This window comes from Mus musculus, chromosome 14, assembly GCF_000001635.26.
Source record: "Mus musculus strain C57BL/6J chromosome 14, GRCm38.p6 C57BL/6J".
NCBI lineage: Eukaryota > Metazoa > Chordata > Mammalia > Rodentia > Muridae > Mus > Mus musculus.
In genome coordinates, this window is record NC_000080.6 from 58,069,808 (window position 1) to 58,093,326 (window position 23,519).

Consider the following 23,519-nt stretch of genomic DNA (forward strand, 5'->3'; position numbering starts at 1 on the left):
TATAGCTCTGAAGTAATCCTGAAACCTTTTGCCATGGGAGCCCGTTGACTGCTTGGAAAGAAACGTTATAAGGTCAGGGAAACAGCAAGGTCATCGTTTCTATCACTGTGTAGGGAAAGGACCAAATGTAAGTAGCAAAGAAACCTGATGGGCAAGCAAAGAGGCAGGGAGTCAGGAAAGCAGCTTGCAGGCAGAGTTAGGGATGCAGATGAAAGGAGCTAAACTAACTGTAGTGGGAATGAGATGCGAAGGGCTGCTTGCAGTTTCTACCAACAAAAGTGCTGGGTCAGCTACTTTACTCTCTCCTACTGCTGCATCACTTTTAAAGGGACAGGATGCTTCAAGACTCAAAGGCGGAAATGATCTCTGCTCATAGGCTAAGAGGCTAAATTCAGACCGAAAAGACTTGGTTGGAGACAGTTGGTGGAAAAACTGCCTTGGAGGAAATGTCTGCGCCCTGTTCTCCATCCTTTTACAAAGTGCCTTCCTGTCTGCATTTCATTCTCTCGATCGCTTCTACCATTAAAAAAAAAAAAAAAAAAAAATCAACCTGGCACTTTGTACCCAAAGGGTACAAAGGCAGCGCCCCTGCTTAATCCACGGCCCTTGGCGACTTGGGGTGATTAATGCGAGCTACTCTAATGGTTTATGAGAAGTGTCACTTCCTCCCAGTTTCTTGTATCTGCCACTAGGCAGTTAGCGTTACAGCCTGCTCTCTAACACCGTGGATGAGACTGCTGTAAATACCACACAGCAGGGTTCTTCTGCAGTGGAAACTTGTAAGCCAGACTCAAGAAGCCAGTGCCCGGACTCCCGATGACCCCAGACTGCGGCAAAGAGGTGTGGGAGTGGACAGAGGGGAGGGTCACCTGGCCCCACTCTTTTCCCTTGGGGCCTTGCGGGAGCACGCTTTCTAATCCCGGGGGCAGGGGAAGGTCGCTCCAGGGATGGGCACCTCCAACGCCAGCGAAATCTGCAAATTCATTGCTTCCTCCGTCTTTGGGGCGAAACCCTCTGGTCGGAGTAGGGCCAGCCCCAGGGCTTCGCCGCCATAGGCTGACTTCTCCCCCAGAAAAAAGCCTTTTATTTGCTTCTCTACTGCAGGGCTCTGGTCTTTGGACTTTGCTTCCCTCTCGCACGCCGTCGGGAGCTGCGCTCAAGTCTTAGCAACTTTCACCATCTTGACCCGAGAGTCTAAGACAATGTGAACAAAGAGGAGCGTGGGGGGGGGGGGGCGGGGGGGGGCGACGACCAGGCCTTCGGGCGGGCTGCGGAGACAGTGCTTGTGTTGGGGACGCCGCGCTCAGCGGATCGGGGTGCTGGCTGGTGGCTGGGCGCGTACAGCGCCACCGGCGGCCCCTGCCCCTGGCTGCCCTGGGCAGTGCGTTTCTTTGTCCCTGCATGGGGCTGGGCTCAAAGGCTGCTGGCCTCGAGCAAAAGCCCTGGCCCGGGACCAGAGCTCCGGCTTCCAAGTCACCCGCGGCAGCGAGCGAGCCCTGAGCAGCGAACAGCGCCCGTGCCCAGCCGGCGGCTCCTGTCTGGCTCTTAGGCTATGCAGAGAGCTTCGGGCCATGGAGCAACCCTGGAACTCGAGCCTTTCACTTCCAGGCAAAGTAGAGCTCAAGGTGGCAAAGCCCGTCCTGAGTAGCTTTGTTTGGGGGCGAGAGAGAACTCATTGGAACCTTCTCCCTGAAGACGCACACTCAGATCTGGGGCGTGAGTCGAACTCAAGGACAGGGGCTGTTTTCAGGCGCCCTGGGTGCCCTTTGCTCCTAGCCGCGGGAACCTGGGGGGAGGCAGGACCCGAACAACTCAAAGATGCGAACCAGAATTCCCTTAACAAACCCGAGTGTGGGCCCACCAGTGTGTGTGTTTTGTGTGTGTGTGTGTGTGTGTGTGTGTGTGTGTGTGTGTGTGTGTGTGAGGGAGAGAGAGAGAGAGAGAGTGAGAGAGAGGGAGAGAGAGAGAGAAGAATCTGACTCACACCCAACTGTCTTACCTGCAATATTGTTTGCGCGTCTGTAAGTCTGGCTGTAGAATGAAAGAGAAACTGCCCTGTCCAACCAAGCTCCCTACACCAACCCTTCCCTCCCAGTCTATTTTATAATGCGACGCAAGGTTACAGAGTCCGCGCGAAAACTGCTTTCTCAGTTCCCCTCTGACCCTGCGTCTCTAGCAAGCTAGATTTCTTGTGGCCGAATGTCTTCGGGCTGCTGCTTCCCGTCTCTGGCACCGCGTCTCCGGCGTCTCTAAAGCCGGGTTTCCTAGGTCGTCCTCCCGGAGAAGTCCCGCGCTCTGCCCGCCTGTGCCCGGCCTGCGGCAGAGCGGCTCGAGCGTCAGGGCGGGCGCTAGGACCGGGCGGAGCGGGGCGGCCGCCGCGCTACCTTAAACCCGGCCCAATGCCGCCGCCTGCGCCACTCTGCGCGCCGGCGGGGGCTGCGCAGGAGGAGCGCTCCGCGGCCACGGCGCTGCGCGGCCCGCGCGGCGACACCTGTTCGCGGCAGCCCGGGCAGCACGCGAGCTCCGGGACGCGGTCCTCGCCCGCCGCTTGCCGCTCGCCTCACTGCAAGCCGCTGGACCTCCGCAGAGCCTCTGCAGCGTTCTGGATACTAGCTTTGGACGCCGAAAGTTTTTTCCCCCTTCTTTTTGTTATATTATCTTTATTTTTTGGAGGAGGGACTGGGAGGAGAGATTTGTCGCCGCCGCCAACGTGAGATTTTTTTTTTCCCCTTGAAGGATTCATGCTGATGTCTGCAGAGTCGGTTAGAGAGTAAAAACAGCGCATGCCTTTCTGGAGTCAGGATCCGTAAATTCTGACGTAGCCCGAGCATCTTAAAAATCCCTGTAATATCGCCCAGGCACTTACGTTGCTATGGTCATTCTGATCTCTAAGCAAATGGAGAAACTACGGATTTTTTTCCCTTATTACGGTCGGATGGGATGAAGACCTTTCTGCCTGCTGAGAGTCGAGGCTCCATATGTAGCGATGCATAGCTGTGTTGATCAATGTCAGTGTGTGAGTATAAAGTGGTGGCTTCTTAGACTATCAGTGGTTTGACCTTGAACCTGTGCCAGAGAAACAGCCGATTACTTTTATTTATGCATCGGATGGATTGAAGAAAAGAACCCTTTTTCCCTCTCTGTCTGCAACTGCGGCAAGGGAGGGGAGTTGGATATACCTCGCCTAGTGTCTCCTGGTTGATACCATCATTATTGTTTATTCTTGTGCTTAAAAGCCGAGTCCTCTGATGGCTCCCTTAGGTGAAGTTGGGAGCTATTTCGGTGTGCAGGACGCGGTACCGTTCGGGAACGTACCGGTGTTGCCGGTGGACAGTCCGGTGTTGCTAAGTGACCACCTGGGTCAGTCCGAAGCAGGGGGGCTGCCCCGGGGCCCCGCAGTCACGGACTTGGATCATTTAAAGGGGATTCTCAGGCGGAGGCAGCTGTACTGCAGGACTGGATTTCATTTAGAGATCTTCCCCAACGGTACTATCCAGGGAACCAGGAAAGACCACAGCCGCTTCGGTAGGTATGCCTTTAACCCCTCACTGTCCACGCGCTGACACGGTCAGATTATTAACTACCAGAAAGGTGGTGGTTAGGCGGGGATGCTCGAAGGGCTATATTCTCATATTCATAACCCCTGCCCCCCACATCTTTGAGTATCTTGCCAGCCCAGGGAGGGGAAAAAGCCTCCGGAATTGCAGATCTGCGTCTGGCATTGGTGCAACTTCACCCTCAGAAGGCCCTTCTTTTCTTTTTCTTCTTCTTTATTTTTCTTAAAGGAGGGTGTGTGAGTGTGAGTATGAATATAACCCAAAGCCCAAGTTTTTTCATTTGATATGTGAGACGATAAGGTTTAAGAAGTTTCTTTTTAAACGGACCCATTTCCATTAGTTTAAAGCTTTAACCACTAAGAACTTTAAACTGCATCCAGTTTCCTGTAGGTAGCTGGTATCTTGCTCAAATTAAGTTTTTTTTTCTCCCTTCCCTTTTCCTCTAATAAGCATTCTGCCTGAATTGTAAATTAAGCGTGTCGTTTATTCCCGGTGGCTGGTCTGAAATCTCTCAGGCAAAGATTGCTGGGTGATCTGGGGGAAGCACTGAAGTCGTGTTTTAGATCCGAAACATCCGGGGCAGAAGCCCCTGGGGAAACTGACCCGAGTGGGGGCGGAAATCCCACTAGGGGTGCCGGCTCTTCCATCCGTTGGTTCCCAACCTCCGCTTTTTAATTTCCACAGCGTGTAGCCTTGTGTGGGTTTCCTGAGTGGCTTTCTGGTGTGAGTGTTTGCGTGCGCTTGCAAAAGCTGCAGGCTCATTTTAAAGGGCATTCCGAAGATTTCACGTTCCGAGCAGGGTACTTGTGACTCAGCACCGAAGGCTGCAGACTCAGGTGGGGACTCTGCCCACTTTCGTGCCTCCACACACGTGCCTGGCGGGGCACCTTCAGTGGTGCAGTGCTAAGTCAGCGAACACAGTTCTGCCTGGCGTTGGGGCGGGGGCGGGGTGTGTGGAATCTAGGTTTTTCCCCTTATTTAAAAAAAAGAAAAAATAAATCCACAGTTTGGGCAACCAGACTGTTGGAAGGAGTTAACTCCTGAGTGAACCCACCTGACAACACTTAGACTAGGTCGTAAAACCAAGTCCTGTGGTGATTTTTCTTCCTCATGCCTTAATGCCAGATGTTGAACGAAATCTAAACTAGGTGTTTAGCTTCATGGTCTGTGGATGTTGCCGGGAGGTGAGGAGGGTCCAGGCCTGGATGAAGATAGTCTAGATTCTTGAGGCCCAGGGTTTCCCCCTTGGCTCACTACTGAGGCTGGGCTCAAAAGTGAACCCAGTCAATTTTCCCCACTTGACTTGTGTCCCCCTCGCTGCTTAAAAACAGAAAGTGTAGCTCATTGCTGCGATTATTCCTTCGAATGCTAACCTGATTAACCTAACTATCTTCCCACCACCCCGTAAGTAAACGCCGCTGCTGCCTGCCTGTCGCTAGGGAAGACTAAACTTTACTGGAGTGCTTGTCTAGTTGGCCACCTTAAGGACTGCTACGGAGCCGGGTTTCTGGAGCAAGCCAAGCAGCGGGAGGCCGGTGGCGGCGGGGATCGAGTGTCCTAGGGTTCAGGGCAGCCAGCTTGATGCCCGGGCAGCCCGCTTGATGCCCGGGGCAGCTGGAGCCCGGTCCTCCCGCGCTCCGGGCCGGCAGGTGCGGGCTCAGCCCCCGGCCCCGCGTCGCTCTCGTTCCGCGCGGTCCTAAGAGCGCTCGGGTTCTAACTCCCTTTCCACGGTGCTCCTGTGCGCCCCTCCGTACTGCGGGGACCGCTGGGGTTCAGGGGAGGGAGGACAGGGACCGACACCTTTCTGGTCGCGTGTCGGGTGTCCGACTTTTCTTTTTTGCCCCTGTCCAGTCCCCTTGCTTTCTCTTTGTGTGTGAGTGCGGGTCTGGTGGCGCTGACAGCCGCCGCCCGAGGAAGCGCGGTGGTGGTGTGCGGTGTGGGAACCGCTGGAGGTGCGCACCGCAGCCGGAGAGTTGGTGGCGGGGACGAGGACAGACTGGAGGTTGGAACTGAGCTTTGCGGTCTCACGCAGGGTCACCCCCTTCTTTCTGAAGCGCGCAGCAGGGTTTGGGAGAGTCCTAGGGCTCCGCTGGGTCTGGGAGGTGGGTCGGGGGCCCCTGGCCAGGCGAGGCCACAGTAGCAGGGGTGGGGGTGGGGGTGACAAAGGGCCTCGCAGGCGGTGCAGGGGGTGGCATGCTATTGTTAACCACTAGCCTAGGGAAGGCATCCGGATCTAGTCTCACAGGAGCAGAAGGCCGGCTGCACTCGGAGCGCAGGGCTGCAGGGGCGCTGCGGCCAGCCAAAGCCACCTTTATTGTGTGCATTTCCCGGTCCCAACCCGGGGTGCTTCAGAACTGGGCCCAGGTCACTGGATAGCCCTCACACTTCGGACCCCTCCACGTACCTTCGCCCCCACCTCCCAGCTTTTCTTTCTTTCTTTTTAAAAATGCAGTAGTCACCTTTAAGATAGGACGTTTGCCACGCGCACTTGATACATCAGATACTGAGTATCTGTGCTAGGATGCAAGGGCGGGGAGCGCGCGCGTTCAGGGGTCAGCGAAGAAGGACTGCAGGTACCGCCCGCCGCAGAACCCAGACTATCAAACAAAAAGCCCCAACCTCCTCACCCCGCCCCGATCCTAGAGGTTGGAGAATGTGTCGCCAAGGAAGTGACATCTCTACTTTCTGGTTCCGCACAGTGTGTGTGTGTGTGTGTGTGGGGGGGGGGGGTGTTGGTAGGAGGGAAGCGGAAGCCCCGGCCCATGCTGGGGACCCCCCAGTGCAAGTATAGCAGGTCGGCCCGGTGTCTGCCGCGGGGGGAAGGGCGCGCCTGGTTCTTGGCGGTGCCACTCACCCTCGTTCGGATGGAGCTGAGTGGGCGGCTGTGCGCAGTGGGGGTGGGGAAGGAGGGTTATTTAAGTCTTTCATCCGGTTGCAGTGAGAAGCGGGCCCCCGGGGTGACAGCAGTGCCGCGGTCTCCCGCTGCTGCTTCTGCGGCAGGTCCCAATATTAGCAACCTCTGCAGCGCCGTGCGTGTGCCGGGAGCCTCCGCGCCCTGCCTCCTCAGCCCCGCCCGCAGGGAGTTACGGCGGCGCTAGGACCTGGCGGCCCGGAGCCAGGCGGGGCGGAGGGGCTGCGGGGCGCACCTGGCGCCCGCGCCACTGCCGCTTCACCTTCCACCCCCTCCCCGCAGCCATGGCCTCCGCGCCTCCTTGGCTCCTCCCGGGGGACTTCGACTTCTCCCTGGGTTTTAGAGTAGCTGTAGGTGGGGTGGGTTTACACCTCGATTAAAATAGAAGGTGCGTTTTCTACCTGAAAAGGAAAGGCAGAAGGAAACGTGCTGGGCCAATGCTTTCTGCCGCCCCTGAGCCGCCGCAGGTGACTGCCGCTGCTGGCAAGCTCGGCGGGGCAAGGCTGCGGCCCGGGCCGGGGATGTGGGGGTGCGGGAATCTCAGCGCTGTTGGGGCTGCAGCCGGGCCGGGGAGTTGAAGGTGGGACCTTGAGGAGCCCTTTGTTTTTCCTTGGGGGTGATGGGAGCTGGGAGGAAGGGACCATGGGGTCCTGTCTCTGAGTGATGATCTGGGAAGCAAGTGTGAGTTTTTCACTTGGAAGGGCTTTCTGGCCTTGATAGCTGTTAAGACAATGAACAAAAATAAAGTAGGCAGTGCAGAGTAATGAAAAAAAGTGAACGCTGGGCCTGTGGAAGCTGAAGCAGGCCTACCTGCTGGCCTCAGGGGTGGTGACTCAAGAGGCATTAGAACCCTAGATTGACACTACTGCTGGTAAGCCATTTGAGGGGCAGGACCTGGCCTGTTAAAGGAGTAGGGTTTCAGATGCTGGTGGTACTAGGTGGGAGAAAGATACTGGCGTGATTAAAATAATAATAATAAAACAAAGTTAAACCTTATTTTCAGGGTTTTGCAGAAAAAGACAAAATTCAACTCTTTGTGCCTTGGCTTTTCAGTACTGTACAGAGAAAAGCCTTCATAATTCAGAGCGGCCTTTGAACTTACTGCAGAAAGCTTGGATATCCATTCAACTGCTACTTCCTAAGGGAACCTAGTTTTGTTCAAGCTGGTTCAGGTATTCCTAGACCCCCTGGAGCCCCAGGTGGCTAGTGTGCATAATCAGGAAGCTGTGGAAGAGAGGGGCTCAATCACCCCTTCCACCCTCTTTTGAAACAGGGTCTTAAGTAGCACAGGCTAGCCCCGAACTACTAGTCCACCTTTCCACAGCCCCCAGATGCTGGGATTACAGGCCAATATCACCATGTTCAGTTTCACCTTTGTCTTTTGACAGCCTCATGCGGTATTTCTCTGTAGAATCTGGACCGTTTCTTTTCTTCGCCCCATTTCTTCTCACTTCCTCCTAAGTCTCTTCACTTTCCTGTTTCTTCTTCAACATAGTCACCGGAGTAACCCTGATGCCCAGGCTAGCCTGGAACTGTTGAGCTAAGCTCCTTCTGCCTTAGTTTGTGGAGTTGCTGGACCACTGGCTACTCCACTGTGCTGTTGCATATTAATCTTTGATAACTGCATATATTTATACAATGAATTTTGATCATATCTACCTCTTATTTCCCTCTTCCGACTTGCCCCGGAAGCTTTCCACAGGTCCCATAACTTCATGGTGGGGGCTGTGGCTGCTGCCTCCTTTTTCTCTTTCTGAGTCTAGTTAGTCACACACACACTCTTGGAGATGGGGCTATCTAATGAAACCTGGGCAACCTATCAGCAGCCACACCCTCAAAGAAAAATGGCTCTTGCTCCATTAGCACTGTCAACTGGCCAAGTCCCCACAGGTGTGGGAGGTTACAAAGCCTTTCTCTCATCCATGCTGGGGCATTGACTGGCTTGATCCTGTGCAAGTCTTGGGCATGTAACCTTAGTTGTTACTAGTTCTTGAGTGTGACAGCCATGTTTTGTCTCACAGTGCACCTCGTAGTCTTCTGCTCTGATATTTTTTTCTACCCTCTTTTTCCAGGTGTTCTCTGAACTTTGGAGAAGGTGGCGGTGATATAGATGTCCCTCCCCTTTAGGGATGAGCATCCATAGTCACTTATTCTAAGCAATTTAATTAGGAGTCTCCCAGTTTCAGTTAACAGTTTCCCATTGCAAAAAAGAAGCCTTGGTTAGAAACCAAAGTGAGAGGAAGTACAGACATGACTATTTAAAAGGCAACTTGACAACAGGATAGTTTAGCAAAATCACCACAGCAGATTCTACCCCAGGGCCTGTGAAAGTGCCAGTCACAGGCTTTTGACTAGGTTTACAGTATCAGGTGTGAATTCTCTCCTGTGAATCATGCCTTAAGTCCAAGCAGAGAGAAGTTGGTTATTCCTATAATGGTTATACCACTATTGTGCTCGTGGGATCATCTTACCTGGCAGGTCTGTAGTAGTGTAGCATAGAGGGCGATACCATTGATAATTCTTCTCCAGTGGTCTGTATGACCCCTTTTATCATCATGAAAACTAGCCAGTAGAATAGAAGTTTCCTGGTTGGTTTGAGGTTGAATTCTCTATGTCCTGTAGCCAAATTGTAAGATTCTATGATCTCGTTATGGTGGTCAACGAAGCCGACAATACTGGCTTTGTATGTTTTTGTTGTTTGATCTGAAGAGGGCACGGGTTAGAGCTTCTGTCTGTCAGCTCTCCTATTTCCTATGGCTGGCTTTAGAGGTGAGGCACAGCATAAGTGGATTCTAGGAGGGTGGACTAACATGTGGTTAATGACACAGGGGTTAATGAGACTGGGAGGAGGGAGACCTAATCTGGGACTGTTCCAGAAGAAGTGTGTGACCATTTGCCTTATCAGCCTCTACGAGACCCTGAGTGGTCCTTATAGAAATGGTTCTTTATGGAGGAAGTGAAAGGATCTGCAACCCAATTACTATTCCTTACTGTGGCCTTTCTGAGCCTATGCCATCTAGGTTGTGTGTGCTAGGAGAGAGAGGCCAAAATGTTGGTTTTAGGCTAACCCATTATTCTCCTTTTCCTCTTTCCTTCTTTTTATTCTTCTTTTTCTTCTCTCCTTGATCTTGAAACATCCCATCTCTATAGAAGAGTCTCGCAGGTTGTCATTGATCTAGTATTGTCCATATTGGTTACTCAGCTTCACACAGGTCAACAGATTAGTGTAAGGAGTGCTCTGACCTCACGGCAGTTGGAGGCACTTGCTTGGCACCAGCTGAGGACTTGACCTGCTGGAGCACAGAACTGTAGATTTCACTGTGGACAAGGTGGTACCAGGAATGATAACGATTCCAGTCTGGATGGGGTGGGGTCTGGTTACCCTGTTGCCAGGTCTCCCTGACCTTACCACACTGGTGTTTTCTGGGTGTGGGAGAAAGACCATGACTCACACATTTTGGTGTTCTGCTTGCCCTTGAGTTATGGGGGTGACCTCATAAAAATTTGGATTTTTTTTCCTACTCTAAAGGAACTTCAGGGATATGGATAATGGTTTGAGGTGACAAAATATTTCCCCCTGGGGTCACTGGGTCCTGCTTCTTGCTGGGACACCGCCCCAGACCCATTTCAGATTTTTTTTTTAAATGATACTCCCCTGGCTTGCTCGTCTGTACCTGAACAAACCACTGAACTTGTGCCCTCTTGTTCCCTGCACATCTGCCTCCCACTGTGTGAGCTACACTGGCACCATAGCTCTGTCCATTGTTCTTCCCATTACAGCAGCCCCTTCCCCTGTTAGCTTTGTGTCTGAAAATGTTAAGTGGAATATTGCAGAAATAATTCAAAAGTTTAAACACCTTTTACTACACTATCTGATACTGGTTCTATTTTTTATTAGTTATTATTAACCCCCTACGGGGGCTAGTTTTAAATTTTGTCATGAGTGTATATGTACAGGATAAAACAGTATAAATAGGGTTTGGGGTGCTTTGGCCTCAGGCATGCAAGGAATGTCTCTCCACAGATAGTGAATGACTACCACTGAGCAGGAGGCAGGGCCTCCACTACATATCTCTTTCATATTTTTATATTTAATAGGCAGCATGATGGTTGGTTAATATAGTCCCTCAGTAATAGGTCACTGTCTAAAGAAGTGAAAGCATATGTAGTTTAACCATTTTATCAATAACTAGGAAAAGTGATAAAATATTAATATTTTCATCCCCATATTTTATAACAATAGTCTCAGAAGTTAAGTGTATAAAAATAGCAAGAAATTACAGATACAACCCCCCAAAAGTTAGAGCCAACTGCAGCAGTGTACATAATATCCAAGGAAACAGGCCTTACAGTCTGATTGACTTGAGGAAATCTCAATTGTCCTTTTGTACTATGGGGCTGAAGACATTGCAGTGCCCAGGACTGTCCTAAAGACTGAAGAAGACAGGACTTCTCATGCTTAAGTATTCTGGCTGTTACGTGACACTTACTGTAGTCATTACTACTATTCTTGCTATTCTTCAGACCAGCCAGTGAGGTAGTTTTTGTGAAATCATATTCTCTGTTGGATCTGGCTGAGCTGTTGATGGGATATTAGTTCTGAGTTGCCCTGTGTGTAGAGGAGACAGATCATCGTGTGGCCTCTCAAAGGACAGGAATGGCTTTTAGTTTTATGCCTTTCCTCATTGACCTGGTAAATTAAATTGCACAGACCTCAGAGTGGGTGAAATGTTTCCTGTATTTCATTTTATAGTGAAAGCATGAAGTAAGTCCTTATGCTAATCTCAGGATTTGTATGACCTTGGTTAGGGTGTACTTTTGTGGGGCAGGGGGGTAGCAAGAAGAGAGTCTTGTATAAGTAGTCCTTAATAACAATAAACTGTTCCAATTTTGATTATTTTGAGCCATAAGGATTAGAAATGATATGATGAAATAAAATGACTGCATCATAATTAAAGTATATCTTCTGTTCAATAAAGCTCTAGGAGATGTTGCCTCTTCAGTCTTCCCATTTGCCTTGTGAAGGAGAGAAGGCTAGTCACACTCTTGACTTGTGTCTGGTGGGTGGATGGTCTGTAAAAGGTATAGGTTAGGACTTGATGTGTAAGGGGTGACATTGCTGTTATCACAATCTCATGTTCTGTTAGAATAAGTTTCTGCATGTGAGCAGTGTAACATAAGGATCTTGTAACATCTTGTGCATCTATAAGAACGAATGATACTATGTGTACAAGAGTGAGTGATTACCTTTCAACTGAGTCTCCTTCTAACTAAACTTTTTACTTGATTACATTTATGGAGTCAGAGTTTTCATTTGACAGCAGACCAGTCTAATCCATGAGAGTTGGAAAATTAATTGTTTTTTTTTGTCCATCTAAATGCTTTTTTCATTAGTCACAGGAGACTTACTTTAGCACACACATAATATATATTATATATCATATGTAATATGTATACATTAATATATTACATTACATAGCTCATTACATAGCTCATATATACATTGGTTTCACCAGACTTAACATTTAGAATATTTATATAATTATTCTAAAAATGTAAACATATATTAACATATGTATTAATTATATGTTAAATATAAATATATATGTATATAATTTATACTGTTACCATAGCCATTTTTCCTCCTTTTTCTATACTCTTAGAAGTAAGTAGACTTTCTCAATGACTGAAGATATTTTCAAAATAAATGGTATAAAATATTTGCTATGCACGGACACAAGAGCTACACAAAGTGTAGTACTTTAATTTATAACCAGAGTGGGATCATGGCCAAGCACAGAGATGATTAGCAGCATCTGTGTATCCTGTGGGGTGATTATCTTAAAGCAACAGTAGACTCAGGGAGACTGGAGCTGCTGTTGTGTGGCCATAACATTCTGGATTGATGCCCAGCTTAGGTGTTGCTATTTTTAGTAAGGTAAGAAAGGCAAAAGAAGGAAGTGAAAGGGAGCATTATATTGATTTGCTTTGGGGATAGAGTATTCTGTACCTATTTTAATCAGAGCATCTTTCTTTCTTTCTTTCTTTCTTTCTTTCTTTCTTTCTTTCTTTCTTTCTTTCTTTCTCTCTCTCTCTCCCTCCCTGTCTGTCTGTCTGTCTGTCTTTCTTTCTTTCTTTCTTTCTTTCTCTCTTTCTTCTGTGAACCAGCATTTTTCCCTCCATAATATTAGGGTGTTTTAATTGTTTAACTGTTCCTTGAAGTTTAGACAAGAACCGAAAAAGAATCACTACCCTGTTTAAGCAGAGACATTTGAGGTGTGTGTTTGGTACTTTATAATTTTCAAATGTAGCTTGTAAGGTTATTCAGTTGAGGGCTAGATCATTTTCCACATAAGCTGGGGAAGGCTTTAATTAGCACCTCACACTATTATTTTTAGACACATAAAATTATTCTCTGAATAGAATTTTTAAAAATTATTTGTGCATATGTACATATACATGTACATGCTCACATACACACTTATATATACAATATATAGATTGTGAATGTGTTTATTTCTCACAGGCCCAGAGAACAGTAACTACATACTCAAAGTATCCATATATAAATACTTAATTTTACATATATAAAATGGAAATATGTCATTTCCCGTTCAAGTATTCTCTTAGCTCATTAGGATATATGCATTGGTTTCACCAGGCTTGTCCTTTAGAATGTTTATATAGTTATTCTAAGAAATTTAAACTGTGTTAGTTACTATGTAAAATACGTCCCACGATAATAATTTAGTGTCTGACTATGATAAGATAGAGTTTAGTGGAACCTCAGTGTTTTAAGGCAGAAGTCGTGCGTGAGGTGCTCCAGGTCGGAAGCTGGGCCGTTTCCTGACTGAAGCCCCTGGGAATGCTGCGGCTCTAGGGAGACACTGGGCTCTAACTCTTCTGTCTGCTGTTTATCTTACAGGCATTCTGGAATTTATCAGTATAGCAGTGGGCCTGGTCAGCATTCGCGGTGTGGACAGTGGACTCTACCTCGGCATGAACGAGAAGGGGGAGCTGTATGGATCAGTAAGTAGCCACAGCCACTTCCATAACTCCCATGCCCCGCCTTGGATTTGAGCTGCTGTTTTGCTAGGTTGAATGAGAGTCAGAAGGGAAACTGAGTCTGGAAGGCCAATGAGAGTTTTAGCTTCCTGCAGCTTGCTGTTTCATTACAAAATTCTGTATCTTCACTAGATCAAATTTGCCAGGAAAATGCTTTATTTATGTGCCAGGCCATCTTCATTATCAAGTAAATAAAAATTCACAAGTGTGAAAAAATCCGTCTTCTTGTATTGAATGGGAGTTATTTTTGAAATGAATTGAAATGATCCCCAAGCTTTGCCAAGCATTGTAATTAAAACTAGAAATAGGCCGTGCAGTGAGAGTCTAAACCATTTCTCTGAACAACACAAGATTTTCATTATGCAGGAGAGATGGAGGTGGAAATTATTGTCAGAGAGTCTTGTGTGTGAATAAGGGTCCAGCAGCACTGTAATTACTTGCCAGCATTGTGAGTTGCCATTTCTCCATTCTCACTTTCTATCTGTATGAGCTTGGTAGGTCCTTATGGTGATGTAGGATTTGTTGCAACCTGCCTGTGGTTGGGAATTGGGCCTGATCCTGGGGAGAGGCTGTGAGTGACACCAAGTCCCTGGTTCTGCTCTGCTAAACGGTTGTTGATTTAATTTTGTGCATCTCCCTAGTTCTCATAACTAGGAGCATATCACATGCATGCATGGAACACAGTAGGGGTTCAGTATTTTTGCTGAACATATGAGTGTGGTGACTGGGTCATTAGTTACTGTTCGGAACACTGCTCATCAGTAAAGTTTGAACAAAAAACCTTTAAGGTTTACATTATTGTGCACATTAAGGTGTACTTATTGGTGGTCAGGTGATCATTTAATCCAAGTTACTTAAACTATAAAAACTTGGATTAGTGCTTACAAAAGTTGGAATTTAGAGGATGCTCAGACGAGGAAACATTCTGAAGTTCTCAGCTAATAGTTTGAAAGACAGTGTGGTCCTAGACAGACCTCTTTATTAGCCACACCCTAGTTTTGTTTTTAGATTTTTTTAAAGAAACTTTTTGGTATAAATGTTTTGTCTGCATGTGTGCATGCGTGCCATGTGCGTGCAGTGACTTCAGAGGCCAGAAGAGGGCATCAGCATTCCCCTGGAGCTGGAGTCACAGATGGTTGTGAACCCCCTTGTGGGTTCTGAGAACAGAACCAGCATGAGCCATCTCTCCAGCCCCATATCCTGTTTTAAAAATATGTACACACACATAGTGCAAACTCTTACCCCAACATTCAAATGGCAAAATTATATCCTATATAACTTGAATATATTACACATTTAAAAGTTTTTAAAATTAATTTTTCAGTATACAGAAGAATGCACTATTATTATATTTTTATACATGTGTTACACTTTGCTTGTATTCCCCCCTTCCTTACTCCTCCTTGTTTCTCCTTTTCCTTCCCATTCCCTCTCTTTCCTCATGGAGTTCTTCTGCTTTCATGTCATGCACATGCATGTGTAAAATAAATACTGTTGCATGCGATATTTTCTGTGTCTCTATCCTTTTAGACTTCTTCCATTTCTCTCTCTCTCTCTCTCTCTCTCTCTCTCTCTCTCTCCCTCTCTCTCTCTCTCTCTCTCTCTCTCACACACACACACACACACACACATGCACATGTACAAAATATATACATACTTACTCTATGTCCTGTGACCTTTGTCTAAGTTTGGCTTATTTAGTTTAACATGATTTCCAAGCCCATCTATATTCCTATAAGTTTGTTTAGATATAAATTCTTCTTTATAGCTAAATAAAACTCCACTAGGAACATGTGCCACGTTTGCTTTGTCCATGCACGTGTTGATGAAGCTGGTTTCATATTTTGGATGCTGAGAACGTACACTATTCTCAGTGTCATAGAATGTAATTTTTCTACTTTGGAAGAATTTTCCACTATAGGTTACTTGGTTTAGATATTTGAATACTTTTTAGAAGTGCTTCTTGAAAAAGAGAATAAATGTTTGTTAGGTATAGAATTTAATTTAGCTTTATAAATCCAGGTCTTGGCATATGTAAAACTACTTATTTTCTAAATGAGTTTGCTGGTACTTTTTAAGCTCAAAGATAGATATGTAAGAGGTAGATATAAAGTATTCTAAAACAAAAATTTATAGAACAGTGTTGTCTATTTGACATGGTCTTATCTTTTTCCATTTTGGATATGTAAGTGGATTTAATTAATTCAATCCCAGTTGAATTCAATACAAGGCTTTTTTTTTTTTTTTTTTTTTTTTTTTTTTTTTTTTTTTTTGTAGGTAGAACAGAAATACTGCCCTTTAGTGAATTGAATGGTCAATAGGATTTTTATTTTTTATTGTTATTTACTTTTTAGAGACATGGTCTCATTCTGTAGCTCATGGTAGCCTTGGACTCATGACAATCCTTCTACATCATCTTCCCTAGCACTGAGATTATAGGCATGTAGTACAACCCCTGGCAGGGACCGTGTTATCACAACGGTCCCCAAGCTTTCCTAAGTATACATTCCTACCTGAAAAAGGTGGTTTTTCTAAGGAGTATCATATCAGGATATGAATGTTAAGTTGTCTTAGGTTATATGTAGAAAATATAGTTCATATATATGCTAACATAAAATATGCGTAAGAGTCCGTGTTTCCGCAGATGTTGACTGCATCCGTGTTTCCACAGATGTAGTGACTGCATGAACTCACGCCTAGGCTGTTTCATTTGCTCCCTGCTCTAAGGGTTGCCTTGGATGCCCCTCTGGAATGTTCTCCCCAGCTGACCAACGACTAGACTGTCAAATGTCGTGGCCAGCATGGTTCACACTCTGAGGCTTGCTGGCTGACAAGGAGAGCACACCTAACTCCATGTCCAGCAGTGTCATCTGCAGGATTTTGCTCTGGCTTGATTTTTTCCTCTCAAGTGGATGCTTTCACTGGCTCCTGGCACTTTGGGAAGTGGAGCCTAAACTGTTTCAGCTGTCAGTCCTCTAGGGCCTTTGGGCACAAACAACATGGGATAAGAAGCAGATTTGTAGGATGCACGGTAGCACATGCCTATAATCCCGACACTGAGAAGGGTGAGGCAGGAGGATTGCTGCAAGCTGGAGGTCAATCTGGGCCACATAGACAGGTCATGTTGCTTGAGTTGTGAGCTCTCAGATGTTCCTGCCAGATACCTTGGGTCCAGCATCATGGACTGTAATCCTTCAGAGCCATAAGCCCAATTAAATACTTTCTTTTATTTAAAACAAACAAACGAACAAACAAACCCGCCAAACATATAACCAAAACCAAACCAAATCAAACCAATCCCAAGCACTAGCTGGGTGCAATGGCACAGGCCTTTAATTTGAGTACTAGGGTTATAAGTTTGAGACAACCTGGTCTACTCTTCCAGGCTAGCCAGTGCTACACAGTGAGACCCTGTGTCAAAAACAACAAGAACCCCAACCCAAAACTAAACAAATAAAATAGTAGACTCTGCCCATCTTCCCCATGGCCACAGTCAGTTGACAGTCCCAGTTATAAACTCTAGTGAGGGAGAGCAAGGGACGTGCAGCATCTGTTTCCTGGATCAAGTGTCTTTGGGATGGAGATCCCTGTTAGGACAGAGTGCTATCAGAGGCACACGTGTACGTTGTGATCTCTCTGTGGAAGCATGGTTTCAGATATTCCCCTGCCCCAGAGCCTCCAAGCACCAATGCCTTCTCCACAGTGATGTCAGAATTGCCTTCTGCACCTTCATCCTAGGGTCACTTCGCTGAGTTCTCTTCAGCACTTGCCTGGAAGCACGCGCTGCCCTCCCTTTCTGTACTCCAGCCAGCACTTCTCACTGAGCTCGTTGCCTGGGTCTGCATCGCTGCTGTTATGTTTTGCATTTGTTTCTGCATGTCATTTGAATCTATTTATTCGCTGTTCCCCAAATGTCATGAAGTCTGACTTGTGTATACGGGCAAGGTAGTGCCTGTCTGAAATACCTTTGTCTTGCCTTCTCTATTTGATGAAATAGCACTCTTTAATTAAGGTGCAATGGAAGTATTACTTGTTCTGCAGAGCCTCCCTCAATCCCAGCTGGGGTTCTGCTTATTCTGGTTAGCATGTTTTATTTGTCCTGGGAGCTGCTTTTTTACAACTCCATTGTTATGCAGGCAACAGTATAATTTGTAGGACAGTTCAGCGCGTTTCCCACAGTGGATCCAAAGGGCGTGGCCACCCTGCAGTTTACTTCCTACTGTTACCTAATGTGTAGCAGTGACCCTTGAGGTGGGAGGAGCTCAGTAAATGCTTCTCTGGGTGAAATGAATAGCATGGTGATTGATTTCCATCTCTTCTACAAGCTGTGCAGATCAAGACCTTGATGCATCTCCGCCTGTATGGTGAGAGTGTACTCAGGATTCTAGTTGTCGGAGGAACCTCTCCTCTCCCTCATTCCCATGCCTAATTGGGCCTTGCCCAGGTTGTCCCTGGGGTGTAGAGCCCAAAGGGGATTACAGCTGTGGCTGGAGCAGAGATAGCGGCAGAGGCAGGGCCAAGCTCCCATTCTGCCTCTGCTCCTGCAGGCACCTGCTCTCCTTTGCCTCTTCTAAGATGAAGCACAGGAGGCTGACACCTCGGCTGAGGTCTGCACTCTAGATGGACCTCCAGAACCCAGAGGCTGTATTTCCCAGGCCTTCTCTGATATCTTGCCTCTGATCTCTTTCCCCAACCTGACACAAAATGGTTGTGCAAGATCTTTTCTCCTCCACTGGGCAGAGCTGGGAGGAGAGCTCCCGGGGCAGCAGGCTTTCCCCTTTGCTGTGTACCTTATGTGGGAGATTTGGAGAGTAGGGTGGAGAACTCTGCTCCCTTTGGGCCCTTTCATGGTTTCCATTATGTTTTGTGGTTATCCTGACCCCTGTGGCCATAGGAAGTGACCAAAATAGCTTATTCAGAGTGCCATGAGATTGCAGGAAGAAGAGAAACAGGTGACGATGTTGTTACTAAGCACCCTTACCTGTATGAGGTGACACACAGGTCAGTTACTAAAATGAAGATTTGTTAGAAAGCTTCAGAAAGATGGGTATCATCATGAAAGAAATAGTTTTGGGGAAACAGGAGTCACTTTTGTTAAACAGATTACTGTGACATGTAGTGATGTACTTTTGTATTTGGAAGTTAACTGCTCGTTCTCTCTCTCTCTCTCTCTCTCTCTCTCTCTCTCTCTCTCTCTCTCTCTCTCTCTTTCTCTCTCCCCCACCCCCGCCCTGGTTTTGAGTACATCCTAGGGCTAGATTAAAGGAGACAGAAGTGAATGGGTGAAGCTTCTTAGACAAATAGAGAAGATGCTATTGTGACAACATAGAAGCCAGAAAAACTGTGTTGCTAATGAGTCACACTTTAATTAAAAGGAGAATTTGAATAATTCTTACTCTGGATATGGTCTGGATATTGTACTCAAGTCCCAATTTCTGTGTGCCCTTTTCATTCATGTCTTTCATAGACATCCATATCGACTTGGTGTCTGACCCTCTGATACAGTGCACGACTATGGGGCGGCTCTCAAAACTCTGGCAGGAGAAACATCTTTGTGAATAGTTGGGTGTGATGTAAGATTTGCTGTAACTGAAGAATGCTTAAATGTCTTGGAGCCACAGAGGAGTGTTTAAAGAAGTACTTGGGAAATGTGTATTGTAGCATTTAAAGTGGATTTTGAGGGATAGCTAGAAGTCTCAACAAAGCGTGGAAAGACAGGTTAGGGCGTATAACACTTAAGCTTTCTAAAGATCCGAAAATCTTGTCTGGTTGAAATTTAGAGAGAACATTAGATTACATGCATGTGCACGCATGTGTCTCACATGACTCCACATGACTCGACAAGTGCTAGTTTGCATTTGTCACCTTTATTCATTTCAAAGAGACTAGAGCTATGGCGCAGATTGTTACTGTTAGAGGTTTAATCTAAGTTATCCGATTATTATCAAGGCGCTTTAAAACATCAAGAATAACTGATTATAACAAGCAACTATTAAAAAGAATGCTTTGAAAAAAATGAGTCTGCTTCAAGAAGGCTGGTAGCATCTGATCCTGCTGTTTAGAAAAAGGTAGCACTCACTAAATTAACCTGGAGTGTGTCGTGTGCAGCTGTGAGCCAGGGGACAGCACCAGACTGAGAAATGGTGGCAATTCTGGTTTATATCTGGCCTCACATTTCATTCTTATTGGTCTTTTACTAGATAAAGATTTTGAAGCCAGAGTCTCTCTATAAGTATTCTGTTTCCCAGAGGCTCAGCCACACACAGTGTGTGCAGTTGGCATGTGGTGAATGTTCACTGACCCAATTTCTCAGCCTGCTTCAGCCTCATACACAGAGCCCAGTGTGCTGGGGCGTCAGGCTGTGGGGCTGTGCACTTATAATATCCAGTCTTTCCATGGCTGCCATCTCGTTCAAGTACCAAATAAAAACAATACAGAACCTACATGATTGGCTCTGAGGTGCAGAGCTCAGCAGGTGCCGGAAGGACTCATGCCAGCGTCTTGAGGCCTCCTTCAGCATCCTCACTCAGGTGCTCGGTCAGATAGGTGATTGGTACTGTGTTGGTTGTATTTCCAGGGATACAGTTGGACCCTGGATTCTTTGAATCTATATAATCTGTAGCCAAGGTACAATGGGTTCCAATTGTTGTTCCAATGAGCATAAATGTCCTTTTAATTGAATACAGTCGTGGGACAGGGGGCTTGTTGATTTTGAGTAGAGACATATGGGCCAGATGATTTTTGCATGATGTCTCCATGTTGTAGGGTCAATGTAGGTAACCCCACAGCCACATTTTCCCCCCAGAACCAAGGAATAGATCAATTGCTTTAAAAAGGAACAACGAGAAGAAAACACACACACATAAAAAAAAAAAACCAAAAAAACCCCACGAAGCCCATTGTTATGTGTCGGGGATTTGTTTCCAGGGCATCCACAGAGAGTGGTATCTGTAGATGCTTAGTTCTGCTTATGTAACGTAGTGTGGTGCTTGCAGCGAGCCTGTGCACACGCTCCTGTAGGCTTTCAGTCATTTTCAGATAGCTTATTTTACTTGATACAATGTATACAACTACAATTGTCCATAATATTTAGTACAGCACAAAATTCTATGGAGATGATATTTGTGTTGTGGTTAGTGAAGAATGACAAGAAAAAAATATTTGTACAGATACAGGCTTAACAAAATCGATCTGTGGTTGCTTGACCATAGGTGTGGACTCAGGAGTACTGAGGAATGACTCTATCTCAGATCCCGAGAAACCCATCTTGACTTTATTTTTACTATGTGCACATACAACCATGAAACTAGGGTACGATTCCCTTACACTACACTTCTTTGACAGTGGAAATCCAAGGCATCTTTATGTTAATTCTTATGTTAATAAGAACAACAGGCCACAAATTGATGTGGTGGTGTAGTATCTGGATGATGTCACTTCAGCGGTGTCTTCTCACTATGATGATGTAGGTCCTTGTCAGCCCTGGTTCAGCTTTGCTTACGGTCAGCTGGCCTGCTCGTTCACTTGAGGTTCTGGAGGTGGAGTTATCTTGATCCTCCCCATTTGAGTTATTGTGAGACCCAGTGACCTTCTCTAGGGTTCACTTGTTAGAAATCTATATAGTGGACCAAGGACTAAGTAGGTCTTTCTCTTTTCCTATTTATCCTGTCATGGGAAGCAGCACCGTTTAGTACTGAAGGTCATTTCGGACCCAAATACATTTTCTATCCCTTTCATGGGGGATTGGTTACAGGACCCTCCTTGGATGCCAGAATCTTTGGATGTTCAGGCCTTTTATATAAAATGGCATAGTGTTTGCACAGGAACTTTAAGCCATTTCTAGATGATCTGTAACAAATACTACAATGTAAACACTGTGGGGATAGTTGTACTGTTATTGTTTTAGGAAAATGTCTGTACATGGTCAGTACACAGAAGGTTTTTTCCCCTGCATGTTTTTGTCCTGCGGTTGGTTGAACATACAGAAGCAGGACCCACCGGCATGGAAGGAGGACTGTCTGTGTCCGTGAGTGCTGTGAGGTTAGCACAGGATCCTGAGATGTTTGTTCCCTTTATCTTTTGCTCCTTCATTTTCACTGAATTCCTTCTAGAGCTTGCTTCTTGAGGTCTTCCCGTTCCTACGTGGCTGCAGATATGAAAGGCTGGCCAGAGGAAAGGGGCGTGGCATGCTGGACTGTCTCTCTACCTTGACCCTTGCTCTACGGGGCAGCTTGTGAACAAGCAGGACAGCATTGTGCATTCGTGGAGCGGTATAGCTTAGCAAATGGCAGGGTGCCGCTCATTGAATTTACCAATTCGTTTTTCTGGTGGCTCACTTCAGATTCCTTTGATGGGAGATGTTTAGACATGTCCCATTCAGAACCTTGAAAAAATACAGTTCACAGGAAGGAAATGGAGAGGTGCATTTGTTGAATGATCAACAAATATCAGACATGCTCTGGGAATGGGTGGTTTTTCAGCCGATGGTTTGAGTGATAAAGCCTTATCTTATGGTTCATAAACACGTGGTCAGTTTTCAGGAAATTTAGTAATAATTCTGATTAAGGGCATTTCTTTGGAAGATCATCTTAGTTCTCAGTGTTCTTATGTCAAAGACAAGGAGTAAGATTTTAATGAATTGCTAACTTAAGACCAGAGAGCAAGTGACAGGTAGAGTAAGTCAGGGAATCTCATTTCACACATATATACGTGCTAGGAGTTCATGGGGATGTACCTCAGTTGGTATGATTATTGCTAGATATGTATAATAAAGGCTAGATATGTACAAGATTCAACCCTAGCACTCCAAATAGGAGGTGTGGTAGTACCTGCCTGTAATCCCAGCATATAGAAGGAGGCTAAACAGAGTTAATGGTTGGCTTGGGTTAAGTGATACACCCTGTAAAAAATATGGCCATTTTGTGTGTGTGTGTGTGTGAATAAATACTATTGTATTTAGAGTTAGCCACATGGCAGAGAGTGTAGTAGCTCTTCCACAGATGGGATTTTGAAGGAATGTTTTTCTACTATCTGTCGTGACTCATGTGTTTCTTTTGTGGCAAGACTCCTGGTCTTTAGGTACTAGGAAATCATCTTTGGCTCTTGTGTACTAGGGTTTAGTTCTAGTTAGGTTGACACCATTGAGCAGGGTAGAGTAGCCACTTTGACTGAGGCTCACTCAGGACATGACCTGGAGGTTTCTCATGTGTTGTGAGGGTTTTGGTTTGTTTGTTAATTCCTGTCTGTGGTGCTGGAGGTGGAATGCAGGCTTCACCCACACTGGGTACATGCTCTGCCACCAAGTCACATCCCAGAGGGGAGAGATTTAATCTCAAGCTGCTTCTGAAAGGCTGGATCCAGGGAATATAGTAGGGAAAGGTTTGTCTTCCTCAGGTCAGGAGCCCTCCCAGGGGCAGGAGCCCTTCCCTACCTGCCCTGCCTCCTGCCTCCACCTACCTTCTATTTCACTGCCGTTTCCTGTTCTATATTGATCCTGTCCTCAGAGTTCCTCTGCTCCATCTCCTGTCAGGTGCTGGTTAGGGAAGGCTCGAGAGAATGGTTTTGGGAAGTGGTTTTGATAAACCTGTCACTGCCTAAACCCAAGGTCTGGGAAGTCAATTGCTTGGTTAATTTAGTGTCCCAAGTTACTCCTGATATTTAAAACAAAGGCTTAAATGTAGTTGGCACCTAATAAGTATTACGTGAATGTATTTCCAGTGAGATTCCAAATCTCTTTCCCTTTTTCTTTTTCTTTATAGAAGTTTTATTTGTAATTTTCTATACTTAGGAACAACTAAGGTATACTTTAGCAGATAAATGTATAAATAAGCTTTGGTATGACCTAAGAATATTCTGGTACATCTAGATAATGCAATATTATTCAGCAATGAAAATAGATAAACTTTTAAGCTGTGAAAAGATATGCAGGAAACTTAGACTGAATAAATTCTTTCTCTTTCCCATCCCTTCCCTCTCCCTACCTGTCT

At 46.2% G+C, this 23,519-nt stretch overlaps 1 protein-coding gene across 4 annotated transcripts in view; it reads left to right on the forward strand.

Moving 5' to 3' along the window:
• Positions 1-863: 863 nt before the first annotated feature.
• Positions 864-23,519, forward strand: part of Fgf9 (fibroblast growth factor 9) — a 42,184-nt gene continuing 19,528 nt past the window's right edge. Inside the window, exons 1-2 of one of the 4 annotated variants that reach the window (XM_030247647.1) lie at positions 864-1,716; positions 13,394-13,497. In XM_030247647.1, the coding sequence (XP_030103507.1) occupies positions 1,572-1,716; positions 13,394-13,497 (249 nt within the window). In that variant the 5' untranslated portion in view covers positions 864-1,571. Of the gene's footprint in view, positions 1,717-2,878; positions 3,526-5,712; positions 6,131-13,393; positions 13,498-23,519 lie in introns of those variants that run through there. The other 3 variants (XM_030247648.1, NM_013518.4, XM_006518554.4) reach the window with 3 other exon arrangements.